At 45.1% G+C, this 20,578-nt stretch overlaps 1 protein-coding gene across 1 annotated transcript in view; it reads left to right on the top strand.

The window, feature by feature from the left end:
• LOC308311468 (phosphatidylinositol 4,5-bisphosphate 3-kinase catalytic subunit gamma isoform-like) overlaps positions 1 to 20,330 on the top strand; it is a gene marked incomplete at both ends in the record, with an annotated part of 47,607 nt that extends 27,277 nt beyond the window's left edge. The window contains 14 exons of the mRNA XM_080758156.1: positions 2,041 to 2,935; positions 3,022 to 3,482; positions 3,580 to 3,892; positions 5,598 to 5,663; positions 6,180 to 6,411; positions 6,909 to 7,003; positions 8,348 to 8,494; positions 9,432 to 9,522; positions 10,323 to 10,453; positions 10,942 to 11,053; positions 14,309 to 14,466; positions 14,923 to 15,222; positions 17,813 to 17,876; positions 20,119 to 20,330. Coding sequence (XP_080614282.1) covers positions 2,041 to 2,935; positions 3,022 to 3,482; positions 3,580 to 3,892; positions 5,598 to 5,663; positions 6,180 to 6,411; positions 6,909 to 7,003; positions 8,348 to 8,494; positions 9,432 to 9,522; positions 10,323 to 10,453; positions 10,942 to 11,053; positions 14,309 to 14,466; positions 14,923 to 15,222; positions 17,813 to 17,876; positions 20,119 to 20,330 — 3,277 coding nt within the window. The remainder of the gene's footprint in view (positions 1 to 2,040; positions 2,936 to 3,021; positions 3,483 to 3,579; positions 3,893 to 5,597; positions 5,664 to 6,179; positions 6,412 to 6,908; positions 7,004 to 8,347; positions 8,495 to 9,431; positions 9,523 to 10,322; positions 10,454 to 10,941; positions 11,054 to 14,308; positions 14,467 to 14,922; positions 15,223 to 17,812; positions 17,877 to 20,118) is intronic.
• Positions 20,331 to 20,578: the final 248 nt, after the last annotated feature.

Here is a 20,578-nt window from a genome sequence, read left to right as displayed (position 1 = left end):
TTGTAAATATATATATAGAAATTGACCACTAGGGGGGGATATCCTTGACTTTTTACAAGTATTACATTCAAGGACCACTGGTGGTCCCCTGACCATTGATTGAAAAACATTGCCCTAGATGACTGAAATCACATCAGGGCATAAAGGGTATTGCAGTGTAAATATTTATATAGAGATTGACCAATAGGGGGGGTATCATTGACCTTTCACAAGTATTACATTCAAGGACCACTGGTGGTCCCCAGACCATTGATTGAAAAACATTGCCCTAGATGACTGAAATCACATCAGGGCATAAATGGTATTGCAGTGTAAATATTCATATAGAGATTGACCATTAGGGGGATATCCTTGACTTACACAAGAAATAGCCAAAGTCATGCTAGAGTACACCCACAAATATAAGCCAATCACACACCCACTGTCAATGTATGTAAGGAATTTAAATACTAACTTAAATAATTTATGCATACAATTCACTTCAAAGAGTGGAGCCCCCACCTCTGTGTTTATCTAATTTGCATGTTTACTACTGACACCTGGTTAGAACCCATCCCCCACCCCACCCCCGCGCTTCATTTAATTTGCATGTCGCACCTGGCCCATGGCATTCCACAAAGAGTGGGAGCCCATCCCCCCACCTCAGCCCCAGTGACAAATTTACATATTGTATTTATTTGTTTTTCACACCTTCGAGTCAGCATCTCTGCAGGCTTTTGGGGAGGCATGGCACATGGAGACGCAGGGAGAGAGAGAGATGAGATCAGCTAATCACACACACATCATGCATTTTATAAATAACCTATTATTAGTTTTTATTATTATTTAATTATAAACTATTATATGCTAATTATATTTATGGATACTTATATTTATGATTTATGATTATGCTAATTATATCTATTTATATCTATCTATTTTAATTACTAATTTGCATAATTAATTATGCAAATTATGCATTAATTGCTCACTAGCGCCACTAGTGGCCAAAAAAGGTATGGTCAGACCATCATATAAGACTACTTAGGAACTGTTGTAACTTACGTGTGGTGACAAGAATAAATGGTAAAACCTACAGCTGGAATGGACCTGAATTCAGTGCGTGCGCGTCATACAAGCGTCTCTTTAATCTCATGTTTAGCTCCTCGCGGCGGCCTATAAACCGCCGCAACAGTTAGAGTGTAGCGACAGTTTAGTAACAAGACTATTTCTGTCTGTGCTAAACCCCTTATCTCTAAACTGCTTTGCCCCTTTCTTTTTTTACTATTTTGAAAAACATTTTTGAATAGTTAAAATAGCCAATCTGCAAGCTCACAACGTGTCGATCTACTGTCGATCAGCTAGAGTAACGAGCTGATCTATTTTGAAAAACATTTTTGAATAGTTCAACTATAGCTGCTAGTTTATAATACAAAGTCTATTCAAAAATGTTTTTCAAAATTGTATAAGAAAGGGCAAAGTATAGTTTAGAGATAAGGGGTTTAGCATGGACGAAAACAGAGCCCTTAAACTACAATAATTATGCGTTTACTTCGTACATTGTATGAAACGGTGTTGTTTTCGTCGACTAAAACTAAGACGAAAATGATCGTCGACTACCTTTTTCCTACCTGACGACAACTAAATGGAAACGAAATGAAAACTAAGTCATGATGACTAAAACTATGACTAAATATAGGCCTACAGACATTTTCGTCAAAAACAAAACAAAACTAGACTAAAATATTAGGAAGGGACTAGTGGACAAGAGATCCACTATAAGTCATCTTACACTTGGTTGCATGCTAAAAAATAGCTGATCTCGCGTTGTGAGCTTGTAGATCGGCAATTTTAAGCAAGTGTAAAAATAGTCATTACGACAGCATGAAGGCCCACCAAAATACATTTTAGTCGACTAAATCAACTGTAGATTTAGTCGGCTAAAACTTGACTAACACCAACACATTCCAGGGGACAAAAATGTGTGACTAAAAGTAAATTAAAACTATTTTAAAGACTATGACAAAAAAAAAAGAAAATCTAATATTTCCATCTCTCCAGGTCTCTCCTCTGCCAGGGGCCTCACACCCTCCACATGTGGCCCTACCCAGAGGAGGAGGTGAAGGAGGCCTTCACCTACCCAGCAGACAAGTTGTCTTCGGCCACCAACCCTGACGTGAACGACTCCATGGCCGTCACCATCCTCCTAGACCGCTACGGTTTCCCCGTGGTCCTGCCCTGCAACCGCACGACCACGACATCCTCCTCCCCCCCGCTGTCGCCGAGCCCGGAGGAGGAGCGCGTCACGACGCAGCCGTGCGAGGTGGACGACTTGAAGGAGAGGCGGGAGCTGCGGAAAGGTCTGGTCCAGCTGATTGGCCACGTCCTTGATGACGGCGAGGCCCCCCGCCCCAGAAAACTGGCGTCGTCGAGGCGACGGTCCAGGGCCACGGAGTTCCCCGTCCCCGACGAGCTGCAGGCTCACCTGAGCAGAAAGCTCAAGGTCACGCTCCACCACTTCAACCGCGTCAGCTTCACCGTGAAGGTGGACCTCACGGCGACGCCCGACATCCTTCTCAAGGTCTTCCGACAGGTGATGGCCGACCAGGGCTTCCACTGTGATCCGCTGGACGGCCTGGTCCTGAAGGTCTCGGGGAGGGAGGAGTTCCTGACGGGCGGCGTCTCCCTCGGCGACTTCCTCTGGGTTCGACAGTGTCTGAAGTTCGGGCTCCACCTGTACGTGGTCCCCGTGGCGCAGCTCGTCGACGAGGCTCCCGCTGCGCTCGTGGACTGGCCGCTCGTCGACGGCTTCGCGGGCCGGTCCGGCTCCCACGAGGACCTCCGCCTGGACGGGAAGGACCTCATGGAGGACGTCTTCATGATCTCCCTGTGGGACTGCCCGGAGGAGGAGCGCGTCTCCTCCAAAGCCGCCTCCGTTTCTGACGCGACCGAGCGTGTGCGTAGTGCGCACTCCCCCGTCGGGCTTTCCCCTACACCACCTGGCACCAGTCCCCCTCTTTCCCCATCACCACCTGGCACCAGTCCCCCTCTTTCCCCTACACCACCTGGCACCAGTCCCCCTCTTTCCCCATCACCACCTGGCACCAGTCCCCCTCTTTCCCCTACACCACCTGGCACCAGTCCCCCTCTTTCCCCATCACCACCTGGCACCAGTCCCCTTCTTTCCCCATCACCACCTGGCACCAGTCCCCTTCTTTCCCCATCACCACCTGGCACCAGTCCCTCTCTTTCCCCATCACCACCTGGCACCAGTCCCCTTCTTTCCCCTACACCACCTGGCACCAGTCCCTCTCTTTCCCCATCACCACCTGGCACCAGTCCCCCTCTTTCCCCATCACCACCTGGCACCAGTCCCCTTCTTTCCCCATCACCACCTGGCACCAGTCCCCTTCTTTCCCCATCACCACCTGGCACCAGTCCCCCTCTTTCCCCATCACCACCTGGCACCAGTCCCCTTCTTTCCCCATCACCACCTGGCACCAGTCCCTCTCTTTCCCCATCACCACCTGGCACCAGTCCCCCTCTTTTTACCTTCCATTACTCCATGCAGGCATCTCCCTCCTCGCTCTCTGACGTCAGCACGTCACCTCCCCCCTCGCCGGCCGCCGCCATGGACGGGTCTCGTCTCCAGAGGTTCCGGGAGGAGAGCTGCCTCTACGCCTCCAACCTGCCCCAGTACCTGCGCAGCGTGGACTGGCTGAACCGCACCGCGGTGGAGGACGTCCACTGGCTCCTGGGCCACTGGGAGCGGCCCGCAGAGCTGGAGCTGTCCGTGGCGCTGGAGCTGCTCGGGGTGGACTTCGTGGACGAGCGGGTCAGGAGACTGGCGGTCCGGAGGCTGGAGGTTCTGTCCAACGATGACGTGCTGAAGTATCTGCTGCAGCTGGTGCAGGTAATACCGGTAGTTTCCTTTATAGTAGTTCGTCCGCAAAGCACGTGCGAACTGTTGAGCAGTGTTGATTTCCGTCGACTAAAGCTGAGACGAAAAATGTCCGTCGACTACATCTTTCCACCGAGGAAAACTAAATAGAAACTAAATGATAACTAAGCTACGGTGACTAAAACTAAGACTAAATATATACTGACAATTTCGTCAACAAATACAAACTAGACTAAAATGTTAGGAAGGGACTAGTGGACAAGAGATCCAGTATAAGTCATTTTACAAAATAGCAGATCTACAAGCTTGTAGATCGGTGTAAAAACAGTCATTACAGCGGCATCAAGGCCCGCCAAAATACATTTTAGTCGACTAAATCAACTGTAGATTTAGTCGACTAAAAACGTATGATATTTAGTCGACTAAAACTGGACTAACACTAAAACATTCCAGGTGACTTAAATGTGACTAAAACTAAATGAAAACTATATATTCAAGAGACTATATGACTAAAACTAAATTTTAAATTTGCTGCCAAGAACAACACTGCATGCTGTTGAGGCCGTCCGTTTGTCTGTATGTATTTTGTCACGCTGTATGCAAATGTGTCCAGCAGAGGGTGCTGAAGATGCCAATACAAAGAGTCAGACGCTATAGTACAAACCCTATAGAGCGCCGCAGTCCCTCCCCCTTTCAGAAAAGCGAGTGGCCCAGGAAATGAAAACCCCAATGCATTCTTCCATCGGCACTTCTAATATAATTTATTTAAAGACGGTTACGCCGCGGACAAAGCCAACTCGGATCGTGACGAATCATGACAATGAACACAATATTTTGGGCCGATCAAATAATTTATAAGACGAAAAATAAAACAAATAGTGTTGTCTCCTGACTTTCTTTTCTTCTTTCTAATGATTTGATCGTCCCAAAATATTGTGTTCATTGTCATGATTCGTCACGATCCGAATTGGCTTTGTCCGCGGCGTAACCGTCTTTAAATAAATTATATTAAAAGTGCCGATGGGAGAATGCATGGGGCTTCCACTTCCTGGGCCACTCGCTTTTCTGAAAGGGGGCGGGGACTGCGGCGCTCTATAGTACAAACCCTATAGACAGAATAGCTATATCCCTAGAATGTCATATTTCGATGATCGATTATGACGATTTTGTCAGTGACAGTGATGTGGTATTTTTAATTATTAATATAATATGTAGGCTACTGGCTTGTTCGTTGGACTACTGTATAGGGACTAAATTATTCTCGCTCCTATGCCACCAAAATGTGGAACGCCCTACCAACAGTCATTAAGACATGTGAAACCGCTCTCAAAGGGCACCTACGGACGGCTGTAATTCGAAACTGGCCCCCATCTGAATCCCCCCCCCCCCTTTCCCCTCACTGTATATGTTTCTTTTCCCTTTTTGCTTCCTTTATGATGAATTCCTGTTCTGTTCTTTAACTATATATAGAAGTGTCTATTTGTACGTCTCTAAATGTTTTGATGAATTAAGCATGGTGGACCCTGTTGTAAACAAGTGTAATGCTTAATTGGGTCGTCCACTCACAGTTAACAGTCTGTGTATTGAGGTGTATTGAGTTTGTGCTTGAAATGTACTGTAATTCTGAAAACTGTTAATACATATTTCAATCAATCAATCAATCAATGATCTACCACCCTGCTTTCATCATGTATCTGTTCTGATCGGTTCATTACAGATCCTCAAAGTGGAACCGTATCACGATAGTTTCCTGGCTCGCTTCCTCATCAGGAGAGCTCTTCGTGTGAGTCAAGTAGTATTCATCTATTCTGGGGCGGGAACCACCTTTTGGTGTTTTAAAGGCATATTCAGTGATTTCACTTAATTCAAATATCACTTATTTTTTTGTTTTGTTGTGATAATCCTCCCTACTATAGAGTGTGCTGACCATATAAGGAGTTCGTCCCTGTCCCCAGTTAACCCCTGGGGGTCAAAAAACCTTAGGTTTCGTTTTTGACTCTCTATCTTGATTGGACGAAGGCTTAGGTCCCACAGCCAAAAATGAAACCTAAGGTTTTTTGAGTGAAATCACTTACTCTACCTTTAAGCATTATGTTATACTTTAGCTATATATATATAAAAATAGCAGATCTATTCAAGCTCATAGCGCGGCTATGAGCTATGAGCGAGCTATGAGCTTGTAGATCTGCTATTTTTCAAAGTAAACATTCTACCTTCCCTCAGTATAGCTGGCGTATATATTCTCCGTAAAGTCACCCAGGTCCTCTGCTTGTTGTATGTGTTCCCCTATAACAAACAGAGCAAGAGGATCGGGCATTTCTTCTTCTGGTACGTGCGGAGCGAGGTGGCGGGGTGTCCACACTTCCGCCAGCGCATGGCGGTGGTCCTTGAGGCCTACCTGCTGGGCTGCGGTCGGGCCATGCTGGAGGGCTTGGCGCTGCAGGTCCAGGCCGTCCGGGCCCTGGAGGAGGTCGCGGGTCAGATCAAACAGCTCTACCGGGCCGGGCTGGAGCCGCCGACACCTGCCACAGGTATGGGGGACCAAACTATAGGCTGCAATTATCATTTCATTAATCGAATAATTATGATTTAAGCTTTATATTTTATGGGGGACCTATATGGGGGAACTATGGCTGCCTGTAACTAGCAATTATTATCATTTCATTAACCCATTCTGACCTGAGATCAGATTCTAAAAATGTCTTCTACATCCTCCTGACAGTTTTCATTCTGACTTGGAAAGAAAAAATGTCAGTCGCTCTTCGATTTTTCGAAGAGCGCTATGAGCTTGTAGATCTGCTATTTTTCAATAGCTAAAGCATAACATGATGCTTACACCAAAAGGGGTTCCCGCCCAGAATGGGTTAATCGAATAATTATTATTTAAGCTTTATATTTTATGGGGGACCTATATGGGGGAACTATGGCTACCTGTAGCTAGCAATTATTGTCATTTGATTAATCGAATAATTAAGATTTAAGCTTTATATTTAAAAAGAATATATGTATTTATTGTGTCTCTTATTAGTTGCCATGAAACTTCTGGATCTGCTTAGAAACGCTGACCTTCCATCCGAATTTCTGGTGCCCTTTGACCCTCGTATCAAAGCAGGAAGGATCTTGGTAAGAGTAAGACTGTGTGTGTGTGTGTGTGTGTGTGTGTGTGTGTGTGTGTGTGTGTGTGTGTGTGTGTGTGTGTGTGTGTGTGCGCGCACAAATGTAAAGTAATGGACATGTGTCCTTCAGATGGACAAATGTAAAGTAATGGACATGTGTCCTTCAGGAGGACAAATGTAAAGTAATGGACATGTGTCCTTCAGGAGGACAAATGTAAAGTAATGGACATGTGTCCTTCAGGAGGACAAATGTAAAGTAATGGACATGTGTCCTTCAGGAGGACAAATGTAAAGTAATGGACATGTGTCCTTCAGGAGGACAAATGTAAAGTAATGGACATGTGTCCTTCAGATGGACAAATGTAAAGTAATGGACATGTGTCCTTCAGGAGGACAAATGTAAAGTAATGGACATGTGTCCTTCAGGAGGACAAATGTAAAGTAATGGACATGTGTCCTTCAGATGGACAAATGTAAAGTAATGGACATGTGTCCTTCAGGAGGACAAATGTAAAGTAATGGACATGTGTCCTTCAGGAGGACAAATGTAAAGTAATGGACATGTGTCCTTCAGGAGGACAAATGTAAAGTAATGGACATGTGTCCTTCAGGAGGACAAATGTAAAGTAATGGACATGTGTCCTTCAGATGGACAAATGTAAAGTAATGGACATGTGTCCTTCAGGAGGACAAATGTAAAGTAATGGACATGTGTCCTTCAGGAGGACAAATGTAAAGTAATGGACATGTGTCCTTCAGGAGGACAAATGTAAAGTAATGGACATGTGTCCTTCAGGAGGACAAATGTAAAGTAATGGACATGTGTCCTTCAGATGGACAAATGTAAAGTAATGGACATGTGTCCTTCAGGAGGACAAATGTAAAGTAATGGACATGTGTCCTTCAGGAGGACAAATGTAAAGTAATGGACATGTGTCCTTCAGGAGGACAAATGTAAAGTAATGGACATGTGTCCTTCAGGAGGACAAATGTAAAGTAATGGACATGTGTCCTTCAGATGGACAAATGTAAAGTAATGGACATGTGTCCTTCAGATGGACAAATGTAAAGTAATGGACATGTGTCCTTCAGGAGGACAAATGTAAAGTAATGGACATGTGTCCTTCAGGAGGACAAATGTAAAGTAATGGACATGTGTCCTTCAGGAGGACAAATGTAAAGTAATGGACATGTGTCCTTCAGGAGGACAAATGTAAAGTAATGGACATGTGTCCTTCAGGAGGACAAATGTAAAGTAATGGACATGTGTCCTTCAGATGGACAAATGTAAAGTAATGGACATGTGTCCTTCAGGAGGACAAATGTAAAGTAATGGACATGTGTCCTTCAGGAGGACAAATGTAAAGTGATGCCCTCCAAGAAGAAGCCGCTGTGGCTGGAGTTCCACTCCATGCCGTCCCCGGTCTCGGCCACGCCCCCGGTGGGCATCATCTTCAAGCAGGGGGACGACCTCCGGCAGGACATGCTGGTGATTCAGGTCAGCACGCCTCCATCCATCCATACTGTCCAATCACACGCCTCCATCCATCCATCCATACTGTCCAATCACACGCCTCCATCCATCCATCCATATACTGTCCAAACCAGGGGGGCAGTCAGACAGATATTTTGTGAAGCCACTGAGGAAATCGGGATTTCCTGAAAGTTCATATAATGGCCTGTTGTGGCGCTGTCATTGGACCCAGAAAAACCCATAGCCCCATAGAAGTCCATGTATTTGGGCCCAACTTCACCTAGACTGTATTACCTTAATAAACATGAATACTTTCTGCTTCCAGTCACTAGTTTAAAGTCTCATTTCTCATGTCATAATATTCTTTTTGGAAAATTATGGTCCCATTTATTAAAAAAATGGCCATAAAGTTGCGTATGTTCTGAGGGGCGTGGCTACCGTTACAGTCTATGATCGGGATTCCCCTCCCACTCGAGTCAAAATAAAAACCAACGGAGAAGAAGGGGGGAAGTCCCGCCTCGTTGTCTGGGCCAGCCAATGGGCCAGCTGGGCCCAAACGGATCTAGAAAGATGGCGACTTACAATACAAGGACTGACAGGCTTCATTTTACGTTCATGTTAGACCCGGAGAACGCTTTTTTTTACAGTCTATGGTCCAAACGCATAATATTATCAGCTGCCTCAACTGCTGCTATTCGAGAAAACAATAATTATCAAAAACTGCTTTGAACAGACTATTAATTTGAAGAGAAATTAATTGGATTAATTGCTTTTGTTTACTGGAGCGTTCTACTGCCAAGATGAATGGCGCCAGAGCGGACATTTTGTTTTTAAATATTTTTAGATAATTACAATAACCTTGCCTATACTAGTGACTGCATGGGTGAATATGGTACAGTAGGGCGGTTGGTTGACATTGTTGGTAACCATGTGGAAACTCTGGTCAAATCTCCCTGATCAGATGCTGGTGTTGATGGACTCCATTTGGCAGGAGAGATCCCTGGATCTGTGTCTGGTTCCCTATGGCTGCATCTCCACAGGACAGAACGTCGGTACGGTACAAGCACGCACACACACACACACACACACACACACACACACACACACACACACACACACACACACACACACACGAATGGACACACGCACACTTTGACTGTTTGTTTTAACCCTCTAAGACCCGCATTCATTTCTACTTGCAAAAAAATGATTTCAACCTTACTACTACTTTGTACTACTAGGACTAAGACTAAAAAATATGTTAAAAAAAAAATAAAAAAAATAAAGTTTGATGAACAGTTTATAATAATTATATAATAATATAATAAATTAATAATTTACATTTGGGGGATATCTTTCACAATAATGAATAAAACATGTTCTAGACATTCTAATGATCACAAAAAAACATATATTACAATTATTTTACTTAATTTTATTAGGGTTAAAGGTCAAAAGTCATAGGTTAAAAAAAATCAAAATTGCACAGAGTCCAGAAACTTTTAATTTGTGTGGATTTCAGCCTCTGTGGGGGGTATTTATGCAAATATCATGACCAATGGCATTGAAATGGCATTGCAATGAACAACACTGATGACGTTTAGGTGAAATAAAGAACAGAAATAAAATAATAATAAATAAGTAATTAATTAACCCTCCAAGACCCAGCGTTGCTTTATAGCAACAAGTTATATTTTAATAACTTGTTGGATTAGTATACACATATACAGTAGATTGTTTAAACGATGTTTAAACAATCTACTGTATATGTGTATACTAATCCAATTCCAATATGTACACAAATATCTTTAAATATGGCCTTAATAATAATGAAGCATCCTATATCCAACAGGTATGATAGAGATTGTAAGAGATGCGGTGACCATCGCTACGGTCCAGACCAATGAGGGAGCACGCAACGGAGCTTTTGCGGAAGATGCTTTGTTTGAGTGGCTTAAGAACAAATGCCCATTTCAGGAAATTGTAAGTATAATAGATCCATTAGTTCAAACTGGCAGCGGTTCCCAAACCACTGGGACCCCCAAATTGACACTAATTAGCCCGCGGACCCCCCCCCCATTTGAAAACATGTGCCAGGGACCCCCCCCACAATAGAAGATTTTTACGGCTCTAGCAGTGATTCTCAACACGTTTAATTTCAAGGACCCCCCAGTTTGACATGCATTTAGTCTACGGGCCCCCATTAGCCCCCCCCCCCATCCCTAGAAGCACAGATTTGAATTAAATAACATTCGCTCTAAAATAATATACATTCAAAGATTTGCACCACATTTTCACGACTTTTCAAAAATAGCAGACCTACAAAGATCATAGCTTGTAGATCTGCTGTCATATCATATCATATCATAGATCATGAGCTTGTAGATCTGCTATTTTTCAATAGCTAAGAGCATAACAATGCTTAAAACACCAAAAGGGGTTCCCTCCTGAATGGATTGATTTGCTTACAGCACTGCCATTCCGTGGAGCGGTTTGTGAACTCCTGTGCTGGCTACTGTGTGGCCACGTACGTGCTCGGGATAGGAGACCGCCACAATGACAACATCATGATCACAGACCAAGGTATGTAGGCTATAGTGTGTATACACAGTGTTAAATTATAACCATTTAAACCAGTGGTTTTCAACCCTGTTCCACATAGACTTCGGTCACATCCTGATTCAGTTCTTCATGGTTCCTCAGGGAACCTGTTCCATAATATTAGCCTCGATACCCAGGCTTTCATTTCGTCTGCGCGAAAAATGAAAGCCTGGAGGAACGCATTGGCTGCCTTGGTCTAGAAGTGGGAGTCAACGCTTCCGGGTGGGTGTCGTTCCAAATTATGTGACGTAGCGCTTCACTAGGTGGGAGAGGAGTGGCCAGGGCTGACGGACAGATCGGTGAGATCCAATCAGGGCGTGCACAAATCTCAGCCGCGACCCACCCCTGACTTACTTGACTTAATCCTCTTTACCCCGTCGAGGGGCATAGGGCGTCCACCAGAGCTCTCCATCTCACTCTCTTCTGGGCCTGCGCTTTTGCTTCCTGCCAGCTCATTCCAATGTCCTTAAGGTCCTGGATAGTGGAACGTCTCCAGGTGTTTCTTGGCCTACCCTGTTTCCTCTTCCCCTGTGGATTGTAGTCCAGGGCCTGCCTTGTGATGTTTTCTGTGTCCTTTCTAAGGGTGTGGCCTATCCAGTTCCACTTTCTGCGTTTGATGGTATTATCTATACTGTCCTGTTTTGAGATCCTCCATAACTCCTCATTTGTGGTTTTGATGGGCCACCATAGTTTGAGGATGTAACGCAGGCATTTATTTACAAACACCTGTAGCTTGTTTATTAGGCCCTCGTTAGTCTTCCATGTTTCAGAGCCATAGAGCAGGACGGTCTTCACATTTGTGTTGAAGATCCGTAGCTTAGAGAGCTGTTTGGATATCCAGATTGGTCGCAAGATCCTAAATGCCAGCTGTGCTTTGCTGATTCTTTGCTCTATGCAGTGTTGGGGAGTATTAAGCTACATGTAGCTGAGCTACGTAGCTTAGCTACATTTTGCTGTAGCTTGTGGTATTTTAGCTACATTCATATTTGTGTACCTCGTCAAGTAGCTCAGCTACTTTTTGGGTCATTTTTTGTAGCTTAGCTACTCAAGTTACAAGCTACAATTTTGGGTCTCCCAGAGGGGAGGAGGGGTCTTCCAGAGGGGAGCAGGGGGAGGAGGGGTCTCCCAGAGGAGAGCAGGGTGAGGAGGGGTCTCCCAGAGGGGAGCAGGGTGGGAGGGGTCTCCCAGAGGAGAGCAGGGTGAGGAGGGGTCTCCCAAAGGGGAGCAGGGTGCGAAGGGTCTCCCAGAGGGGAGCAGGGTGGGAGGGGTCTCCCAGAGGGGAGCAGGGTGGGAGGGGTCTCCCAGAGGGGAGCAGGGGGAGGAGGGGTCTCCCAGAGGGGAGCAGGGTGGGAGGGGTCTCCAAGAGGGGAGCAGGGGGAGGAGGGGTCTCCTAGAGGGGAGCAGGGTGGGAGGGGTCTCCCAGAGGGGAGCAGGGTGGGAGGGGTCTCCAAGAGGGGAGCAGGGGGAGGAGGGGTCTCCTAGAGGGGAGCAGGGGGAGGAGGGGTCTCCCAGAGGGGAGCAGGGTGGGAGGGGTCTCCCAGAGGGGAGCAGGGGTCTCCCAGAGGGGAGCAGGGGTCTCCCAGAGGGGAGCAGGGGTCTCACAGAGGGGAGGAGGGGTCTCCTGCATGTACATTCTCAATTTAACGCTGAAAAAAAAAAGTAGCTGAGCTACTTTTCCTATGTAGCTGTAGCTTTACAAGCTACATTTCTCCAGGGGTAGCTATGTAGCTTGATCAAGCTACTGCCATGGCGAGCTACTTGTAGCTTTACAAGCTACGCTTTCAAAGTAACTTCCCCAACACTGGCTCTATGTCCCTGTCTGCTCCTCCATCCCTGCTGATGTTGCTCCCTAGATATGTAAAGTGTTCCAGATCTTCTATGGCCTCTCCTCCAAGTGTGATGGGGTCGTGTACCCGCGGATTTATCTTCATAGTCTTCGTTTTACCGGTGTTGATCTTGAGCCCAAGCTGTTCGCTGTTTGCCTGCAGTCTGTCTGTCTTCTGTTGCATGTGTGTGTGGTTTTCAGAGAGTATTGCGAGGTCATCTGCAAAGTCCAGGTCCTCGAGCTGTGTAAACAAGGTCCACTGGATTCCTGTCCGATGATCTTTGGTTGTTTTTCTCATTATCCAATCAATGGCAATGAGGAAGATCAGAGGAGAGAGGAGACAACCCTGCCGTACTCCTGTTGTGATTGCAAAGGTGTCTGAAAGTTTGCCCTTGCTGATCACACGGCCACTGAAATCCTGGTACATGTTTTTTATTAGGTTGGTGATTTTAGAGGGTAGGCCATAGTGCCCTAGCAGTTTCCACAGCACTTCCCTGTCTAGGCTATCAAAAGCTTTTTCAAAGTCTACAAAGTTTACATAGAGGGGGGATTGCCACTCTACGCACTGCTCGATGATGATTCTCAGGGTTGCAATATGGTCTGTGCATGATTTGTCTTTCCTGAACCCAGCTTGCTCTTTTCTTAGCTGTTTGTCCAGGGCTGATTGTATCCTATCTAAAATAATCCTGCAGAAGACTTTGCTAGGGATAAACAATAGCATTATGCCTCTCCAGTTGCTGCATTCACTAAGGTTTCCTTTTTTAGGAAGGGTGACCATTAGGCCGGTTTTCCACTCTGTTGGGATGACTTCCGTATCCCAGATGTTGTTGAGAAGGAGGTATAAAACCTCAGTGGTTGCCTTGGGGTCAGCTTTCAGGATATCAGGGCTGATGTTGTCAACTCCTGGTGCTTTTCCAGCCTTCAGCTTCTTGATGGCTCTTGTTATTTCGTCCTTTGAGATCCTCCCGCAGTTGATCTTCAGGGTTTTGTTTGGAACCATGGGGATCTCTGGTGTTATTTCTGGAGGAGGTCTGTTTAGGAGTTCGTGGAAGTGTTCCCTCCAGCGTTCCAGCTGTTGGGTTTCGACCCACCCCTATAGACCAGAAACTTAACACGTTAGCTCAGGCTACCATAATATAGACTTCGGTCACATCCTGATTTAGATCTTCTGGTTCCTCAGGGAACCTGTTCCACATAGACTTCAGTCACATCCTGATTCAGATCTTCTGCTTCCTCAGGGAACCTGTTCCACATAGACTTCGGTCACATCCTGATTTAGATCTTCTGGTTCCTCAGGGAACCTGTTCCACATAGACTTCGGTCACATCCTGATTCAGATCTTCTGGTTCCTCAGGGAACCTGTTCCACATAGACTTCGGTCACATCCTGATTTAGATCTTCTGGTTCCTCAGGGAACCTGTTCCACATAGACTTCGGTCACATCCTGGGCAACATCAAGAGTTTCCGGGGTGTCCGCAGGGAGCGCGTCCCCTTCGTCCTCACGCCTGACTTCCTGTTTGTCATGGGCCGGGTCAAGGGTCGCACCAGCCTCTACTTCCAACGGTTCAGGGTAAGAAGAACGCCTGCTTTGACGTGTGTGTGTGTGTGTGTGTGTGTGTATGTCATATGATATATAGTTGGTTATATGCTTTTCTGTTTTTGCTCCTCTCCTCTCCTCTCCTCTCCTCTCCTCTCCTCTCCTCTCCTCTCCTCTCCTCTCCTGTCCTGTCCTGTCCTCTCCTCTCCTCTCCTCTCCTCCGCTATGTGAACTGTTTGTTTGTTTGTACTGTTTCATTCATTGTTTAATGTACTGTCTATGCTGCAACCCAATTTGCCCTTTGGGGACACTAAACAAACTTGAACCTCTCCTCTCCTCTCCTCTCCTCTCCTCTCCTCTCCCCCCTCCCCTCCCCTCCCCTCCCCCCTCCCCTCCCCTCTCCTCTCCTCTCCTCTCCCCTCCCCTCTTCCCTCCCCTCTCCGCCCCTCCCCTCCCCTCCCCTCCCCTCCCCTCCCCTCCTCTCTATAGGACATGTGCGTGGAGGCCTACCTGTCTCTGCGCTCCCACCAGCGCCTGCTGGTCACCCTGTTCTCCCTCATGCTGCTGACGGGCATCCCCAAGCTGAGCAGCGCCGAGACGGATGACATGCGCTACCTGCGGGAGGCGCTGCAGGAGGAGCGCACGGAGGACGTGGCCAGGGAGCACTTCCTGCGGCAGATCGACCTGTGCGAGGACAAGGGCTGGACCGTGCAGGTCAACTGGTGGATCCACAACATGATCCACCATCCACCACTGAGGAAGAAGAGCTGCGCTTTGGAAAACACCTCTGTTTAGTATAGCCACCTCTGTTTTTTTATATTCTTAAAGGGGGTGTCAGTGATTTCAGTCAAAAACCCTTAGGTTTCGTTTTTGCCTTGGGACACAAGCTTTCATCCAATCAGGATAGAGAACAAAAACGAAACCTAAGGTTTTTTGACCCCCAGGGGTTAACTGGGGACAGGGAGGAACTCCTTATATGGTCAGCACACTCTATAGTAGAGAGGATTATCACAACAAAACAAAAAAATAAGTGATATTTGAATTAAGTGAAATCACTGACTCTACCTTTAACTAGGCATGTAACGATATATCGTAGATCGATATATATCGATATAAAATGTTGACGCTACGTATCGATTTATTAAATGCATATATCGCGATCCAAACAGCAGAGGGCGCAATAGCGTTAAACTCCCATTCTTGTTCAGCGTCCATGATAGAAGAACCGCGGGGAAAGAAAGACAAGAACAGGCTAATGTGGAGTGCAGACGGGCGGCAGCACACAGAGAGAGAGCAAGATAAAAGAGGAGGAAAAGAGGGGGAAAAGAGAGAGAAAAGAGGGGGAAAAGTGACTCAGTCATGGCCAGGAGGCGGTGTGTGTGTGTGTGTGTGTGTGTGTGCGTGTGTGTGTGCGCGCGCGCGCGCTGTGCGCGACGGTAAACGGTCAGCAACACGTTAAATTTATATTTCTACTAAAGAAAGAGGCAGCGATGGAGCTCCATATCCATAAATTCGGGGACATAAATTGCGCAAAATACTGCTAAACGTGACGGCAGGCATTCTCCTAGCTGTTGTGTGCTAAGCTATCATATGGAACCACAACACAGTCAACAACGCAGGGTTGCCTGACATTGACTGAGAGGGAAACAAGCAACCAGGTCTATGAAAATGTTAACAGGCCATATCAAGTCAGAAAATCCGAAAAAGTCAGAAAATAAATCTAGAATAAGCAACAATATTGCTGACTGTCAAACATCATTGTCCAATGTTGTTTTAGAGCAGTGGTTCTCAAACATTTTCATGTCATGGACCACTAATATTCTAAGAAATGTACAGATAAACAAGTCCAAAGTAGTTTATAATGACTAGACGTGGCAACACTCAACAGTTCTACAAACTCACAATATGAAATATAAAAGGTATTAATAGGCTAGTCGTGTTGTTAATATCCATAATTAGGCTTTAGGCCCTAAAGCCTACATTATTGAAAAGAGGGTAAGAGACTAGAGTGAGTATTGTTTAAAAAAAAGATTTGAGATTTGTGGAAGAGAAATTAAAAGTTTCCTGTCATTTGTGGTTGCTATACAGTATTGAGAACAAACCGTATTGCAAAAGAAAGTACTGGATTTGTTTAAGAGAAATTAAAATAAATGTTCTTCTGTCATTTTTGTCTGGAAAATAATTTGTTTAAAATATCGTGAAAAATCGTATCGTGAACCTCATATCGTGATACGAATCGTATCGTGAGTTGAGTGTATCGTTACATGCCTACCTTTAACCCATTCTGACTTGATATCAGATTCTAAAAAATGTCTTCTACATCCTGACAGTTTTCCATTCTGACCTGAGATCAGATTCTAAAAGAATGTCTTCTATGTCAGTCGCTCTTCTCTTTTCAAAAATAGCAGACCTACAAGCTCGTAGCGCGCCACTCGGTGGCGCGCTATGAGCTTGTAGATCTGCTATTTTTAAATAGCTAAAGCATAACGTAATGCTAACACCAAAATGGGTTAACTCCATTGGACCCTCAAACTGTCTCTGCTATAAAGCAGCTTACTGCACTATAGGCAACTATAGTCAACTAGTAAAAATGACTATATAGAAGTGAATGCCCCCTAGTGGACACGACCCAAGACGACCCAAATAAAACGTACTGGAGCACTTTGACCATGCGGTCAAGCTTTGGCAAAATAAAGCACATTATCTTGTCACAGTCGTTCTTCCAGGTCTTCGTTAACTTTTATTAACAGAGCTATAGTGTAATGACAATTACCTGCGCACACGCACACATGCGCGCGCGGCCGCGCGCACACACACACACACACACACACACACGCACACACACACACACACACACGGTGGTTGTCAGTCACCCAGCCCAGGAGGAGGGAAGTGAAGCTGTGGATAACCGAGCTACACTTCCTAACCATCTGTCCATTGTACCAAGACATCAGAGACACATACTGTACTTCCCACAGATTACAACCACACACGGAGATTTTGAAAACATGACCAATGACAAAAAACTCTCATATCTGCTGGGCGAAGTACAACAATGTGCAAACAAACACAGCAGCAAGATTTGTGAGTTGCTGTGATAGGAGAAGGATATCAAATGGAACACAACCACCCTAAAGACTAATCATTGTGTATATTCCTGCACTATACCTGCATCCAGTGATCTTGGTACACAGAAGTTGATCTATTGAAGATTCTGACCTTCAAAGTACATAATTTTTGTTTTGATTGTATTGCTGTATTGTTGTATTGTTCTTTCTGCTTTGGCAATGTAAACGTATGTTTTCTCATGCCAATAAAGCCCTTTGAATTGAATTTAATTGGATAGTGATTGGAGCAGATCTTTGTGCTCTGTGTGTAGCTGAGCAACCAGCACCTCCCCCTGGAGGGAACAGGCAAGGGTCCACATGGAGGCAACAGGCAAGGTGAATGCAGAGTCACTTCTGAATGTCTGCAGAAAGCGGCTCAAATTCAGAACGACTAAGGTGCGTGCGTGCGTCCTATGTAAAACTATGGTATAGTTTTACTGAGGTTAAGGTTAGGGTTAGGTTTATAGGTGTAGGCTGTCAATCACAGCGACTGGCCAGTCACACAGCGCACCATTTACTCAAACCCACAGATGAAACCATATTCGCTTCATTATTGTAATATATCGGGTTCTGTAAGTATTTATGAATGGACACTTGGATGCCGGGTTATTTACTGAATGAATACAAGCGGGAGCATATACAGGCTGCATGGTGCACATGCAGTTGTGCTGGAATGCACCATCAACAGTTGTCAACAGGGGGAGCCCTGGTATAGCATAATATGTATTAAAGCCAATGTAGGGCATGCAGGGGCAGAGTCCTCTGATTAGTGTTGAGCAGCATTGAGTGCACCTGTGTGAGCTAGAGGCTCAGTCAGAACAAACAGAGTTTCAGTGGTGGAGCTCTTACTACGTCAAACAAGTGTCCTTAAAATAAATAAATAAGGATTAAAATTAACTAACTCTCCTAAAATAATTGGCAGAAGGTGCACACGGTATGTTACATGTTGTTGTTTTGTTTGTAAACAGTATTGTTGTCATGTCGTTTGTGAACATGTGAATGTAATGGACATTTCATTGTGTTTGTTTATAATGTGGACATTTATGAACATGGACGATTTCATGATTATGGACCATAGACTGTAAAAAATATGGACAAAGCGTTCCGCGGGTCTAACGTGAACGTAAAATGAAGCCTGTCAGTCCTTGCAATGGAAGTCGCCATCTTTCTAGATCCGTTTTGGCCCAGTTCAGGCCAGCTGGCCCATTGGCTGGCCCAGACAACGAGGCGGGACTTCCCCCTTCTTCTTCGTTGGTTTTTATTTTGACTCGAGTGGGTGGGGGATCCCGTTCATAGACTGTAACGGTAGCCACGCCCCTCAGAACATGCGCGACTTTATGGTCATTTTTTTAATAAATGGGACCATAATTTTCCAAAAAGAATATTATGACATTAGAAATGAGACTTTAAACTAGTGACTGGAAGCAAAAAGTATTCATGACCATGTTTATTAAGGTAATACAGTCTAGGTGAAGTTGGGCCCAAATACATGGACTTCTATGGGGCTATGGGTTTTTTTGAGCCCAATGAGAGCGCCACAACAGGCCATTATATGAACTTTCATTTCCTTAGTGGCTTCACAAAATATCCGTCTGACTGCCCCCCTGTTATGGACACTTAAAAGAGACAGCTCGACTGTCAAAGAGGACATTCATAATTCATATGCATGTATATGTAACGTGTGATCTGCGTTGTGTTGTAGAATAATGAAGTTCCGGACAACTTCTCTCTTTGTTGACAGCTTTTAATCTGATAAAATACACAGACGTATCTGGTCAGCTTCTGTCTGTGTAACACACCCAATCCTCAGCACGTCTATCTATAACAGAATTAGCAACGTGACCAAGAGCATGTTTTTTATAAACAGTTTACAGTTTAGTATGTCAAAATAATTAATTGAAAACATGTACAAAACAACTTCATGTTGGTACATTTAGCATGTTTTAGAACAACTAATATTCATCACAGTATCACAGTAAACATACAGACTCTTGTTGAAAGTATAGTGTGCTGAGGAACACATCTTACCTCATGGACATGTCTCATGTTAAACTGACACCACTCTAAACGTGGACACCAATAAGAACTGTCATTACTGATGGAGCAAGTGGGACCCACTAAACTCGTGGATAAAAAACATTATTTGTTTGTTATTATTAGTCTAACGCATATCAAACTGTGGGTCTTTGAACCACTAGTCTAACACATATCAAACTGTGGGTCTTTGAACCACTAGTCTAACACATATCAAACTGTGGGTCTTTGAACCACTAGTCTAACACATATCAAACTGTGGGTCTTTGAAATGAAAGCCTTCTGAGAATCACTGCAGTTTACCTTTGTACTGTCTGTCTGTGTTGTCTCCATCCACGGTGCAGAACAACCTGTCTGTCTGTGTTGTCTCCATCCACGGTGCAGAACAACCTGTCTGTCTGTGTTGTCTCCATCCACGGTGCAGAACAACCTGTCTGTCTGTGTTGTCTCCATCCACGGTGCAGAACAACCTGTCTGTCTGTGTTGTCTCCATCCACGGTGCAGAACAACCTGTCTGTCTGTGTTGTCTCTGACCCCATACGAGGACATGAGGACACAACGCGGGACATCGGTCACCCACATCTGACCCACTTGAAGGTCCTGGAGATGAGCTGGACCCTGAACTGGACCCAGGAGGATCTGGACCGTGTGAGCCTTGCAGCCTGCAGACGCCAGCCGCTGGGACTGAGGAAGACTACCTCCAGAACTACCACAGGTAAAGGTCACTACAGCACTGGACTAGAACTCCTCATGTGATCCAACAAACATTTGATCGATTGATCGAAATATTTATAAACAGTTTGGATAATTACAGTACATTTCAAGCACGACTCAATACACTTTATTTTATGATAATGCATTAATGCTTATTTCTGTTTTTGTTTTGATCAAATGATCTAAACTTCTGTGTGGGAAGTGAACGTGATATTGTTTATTTATGTTGTTGGTGTCTTATAATCCCGTAAGGGATGGATCTTAACGACTGAGTTAACTGTGAGTGGACG

This window comes from Protomyctophum bolini, assembly GCF_963924005.1.
Source record: "Protomyctophum bolini genome assembly, chromosome: 24".
In the NCBI taxonomy this organism is placed as follows: domain Eukaryota; kingdom Metazoa; phylum Chordata; class Actinopteri; order Myctophiformes; family Myctophidae; genus Protomyctophum; species Protomyctophum bolini.
The sequence above is the reverse complement of the archived record's forward strand: the minus strand, read 5'-3'. Positions and strand labels throughout refer to the sequence as shown.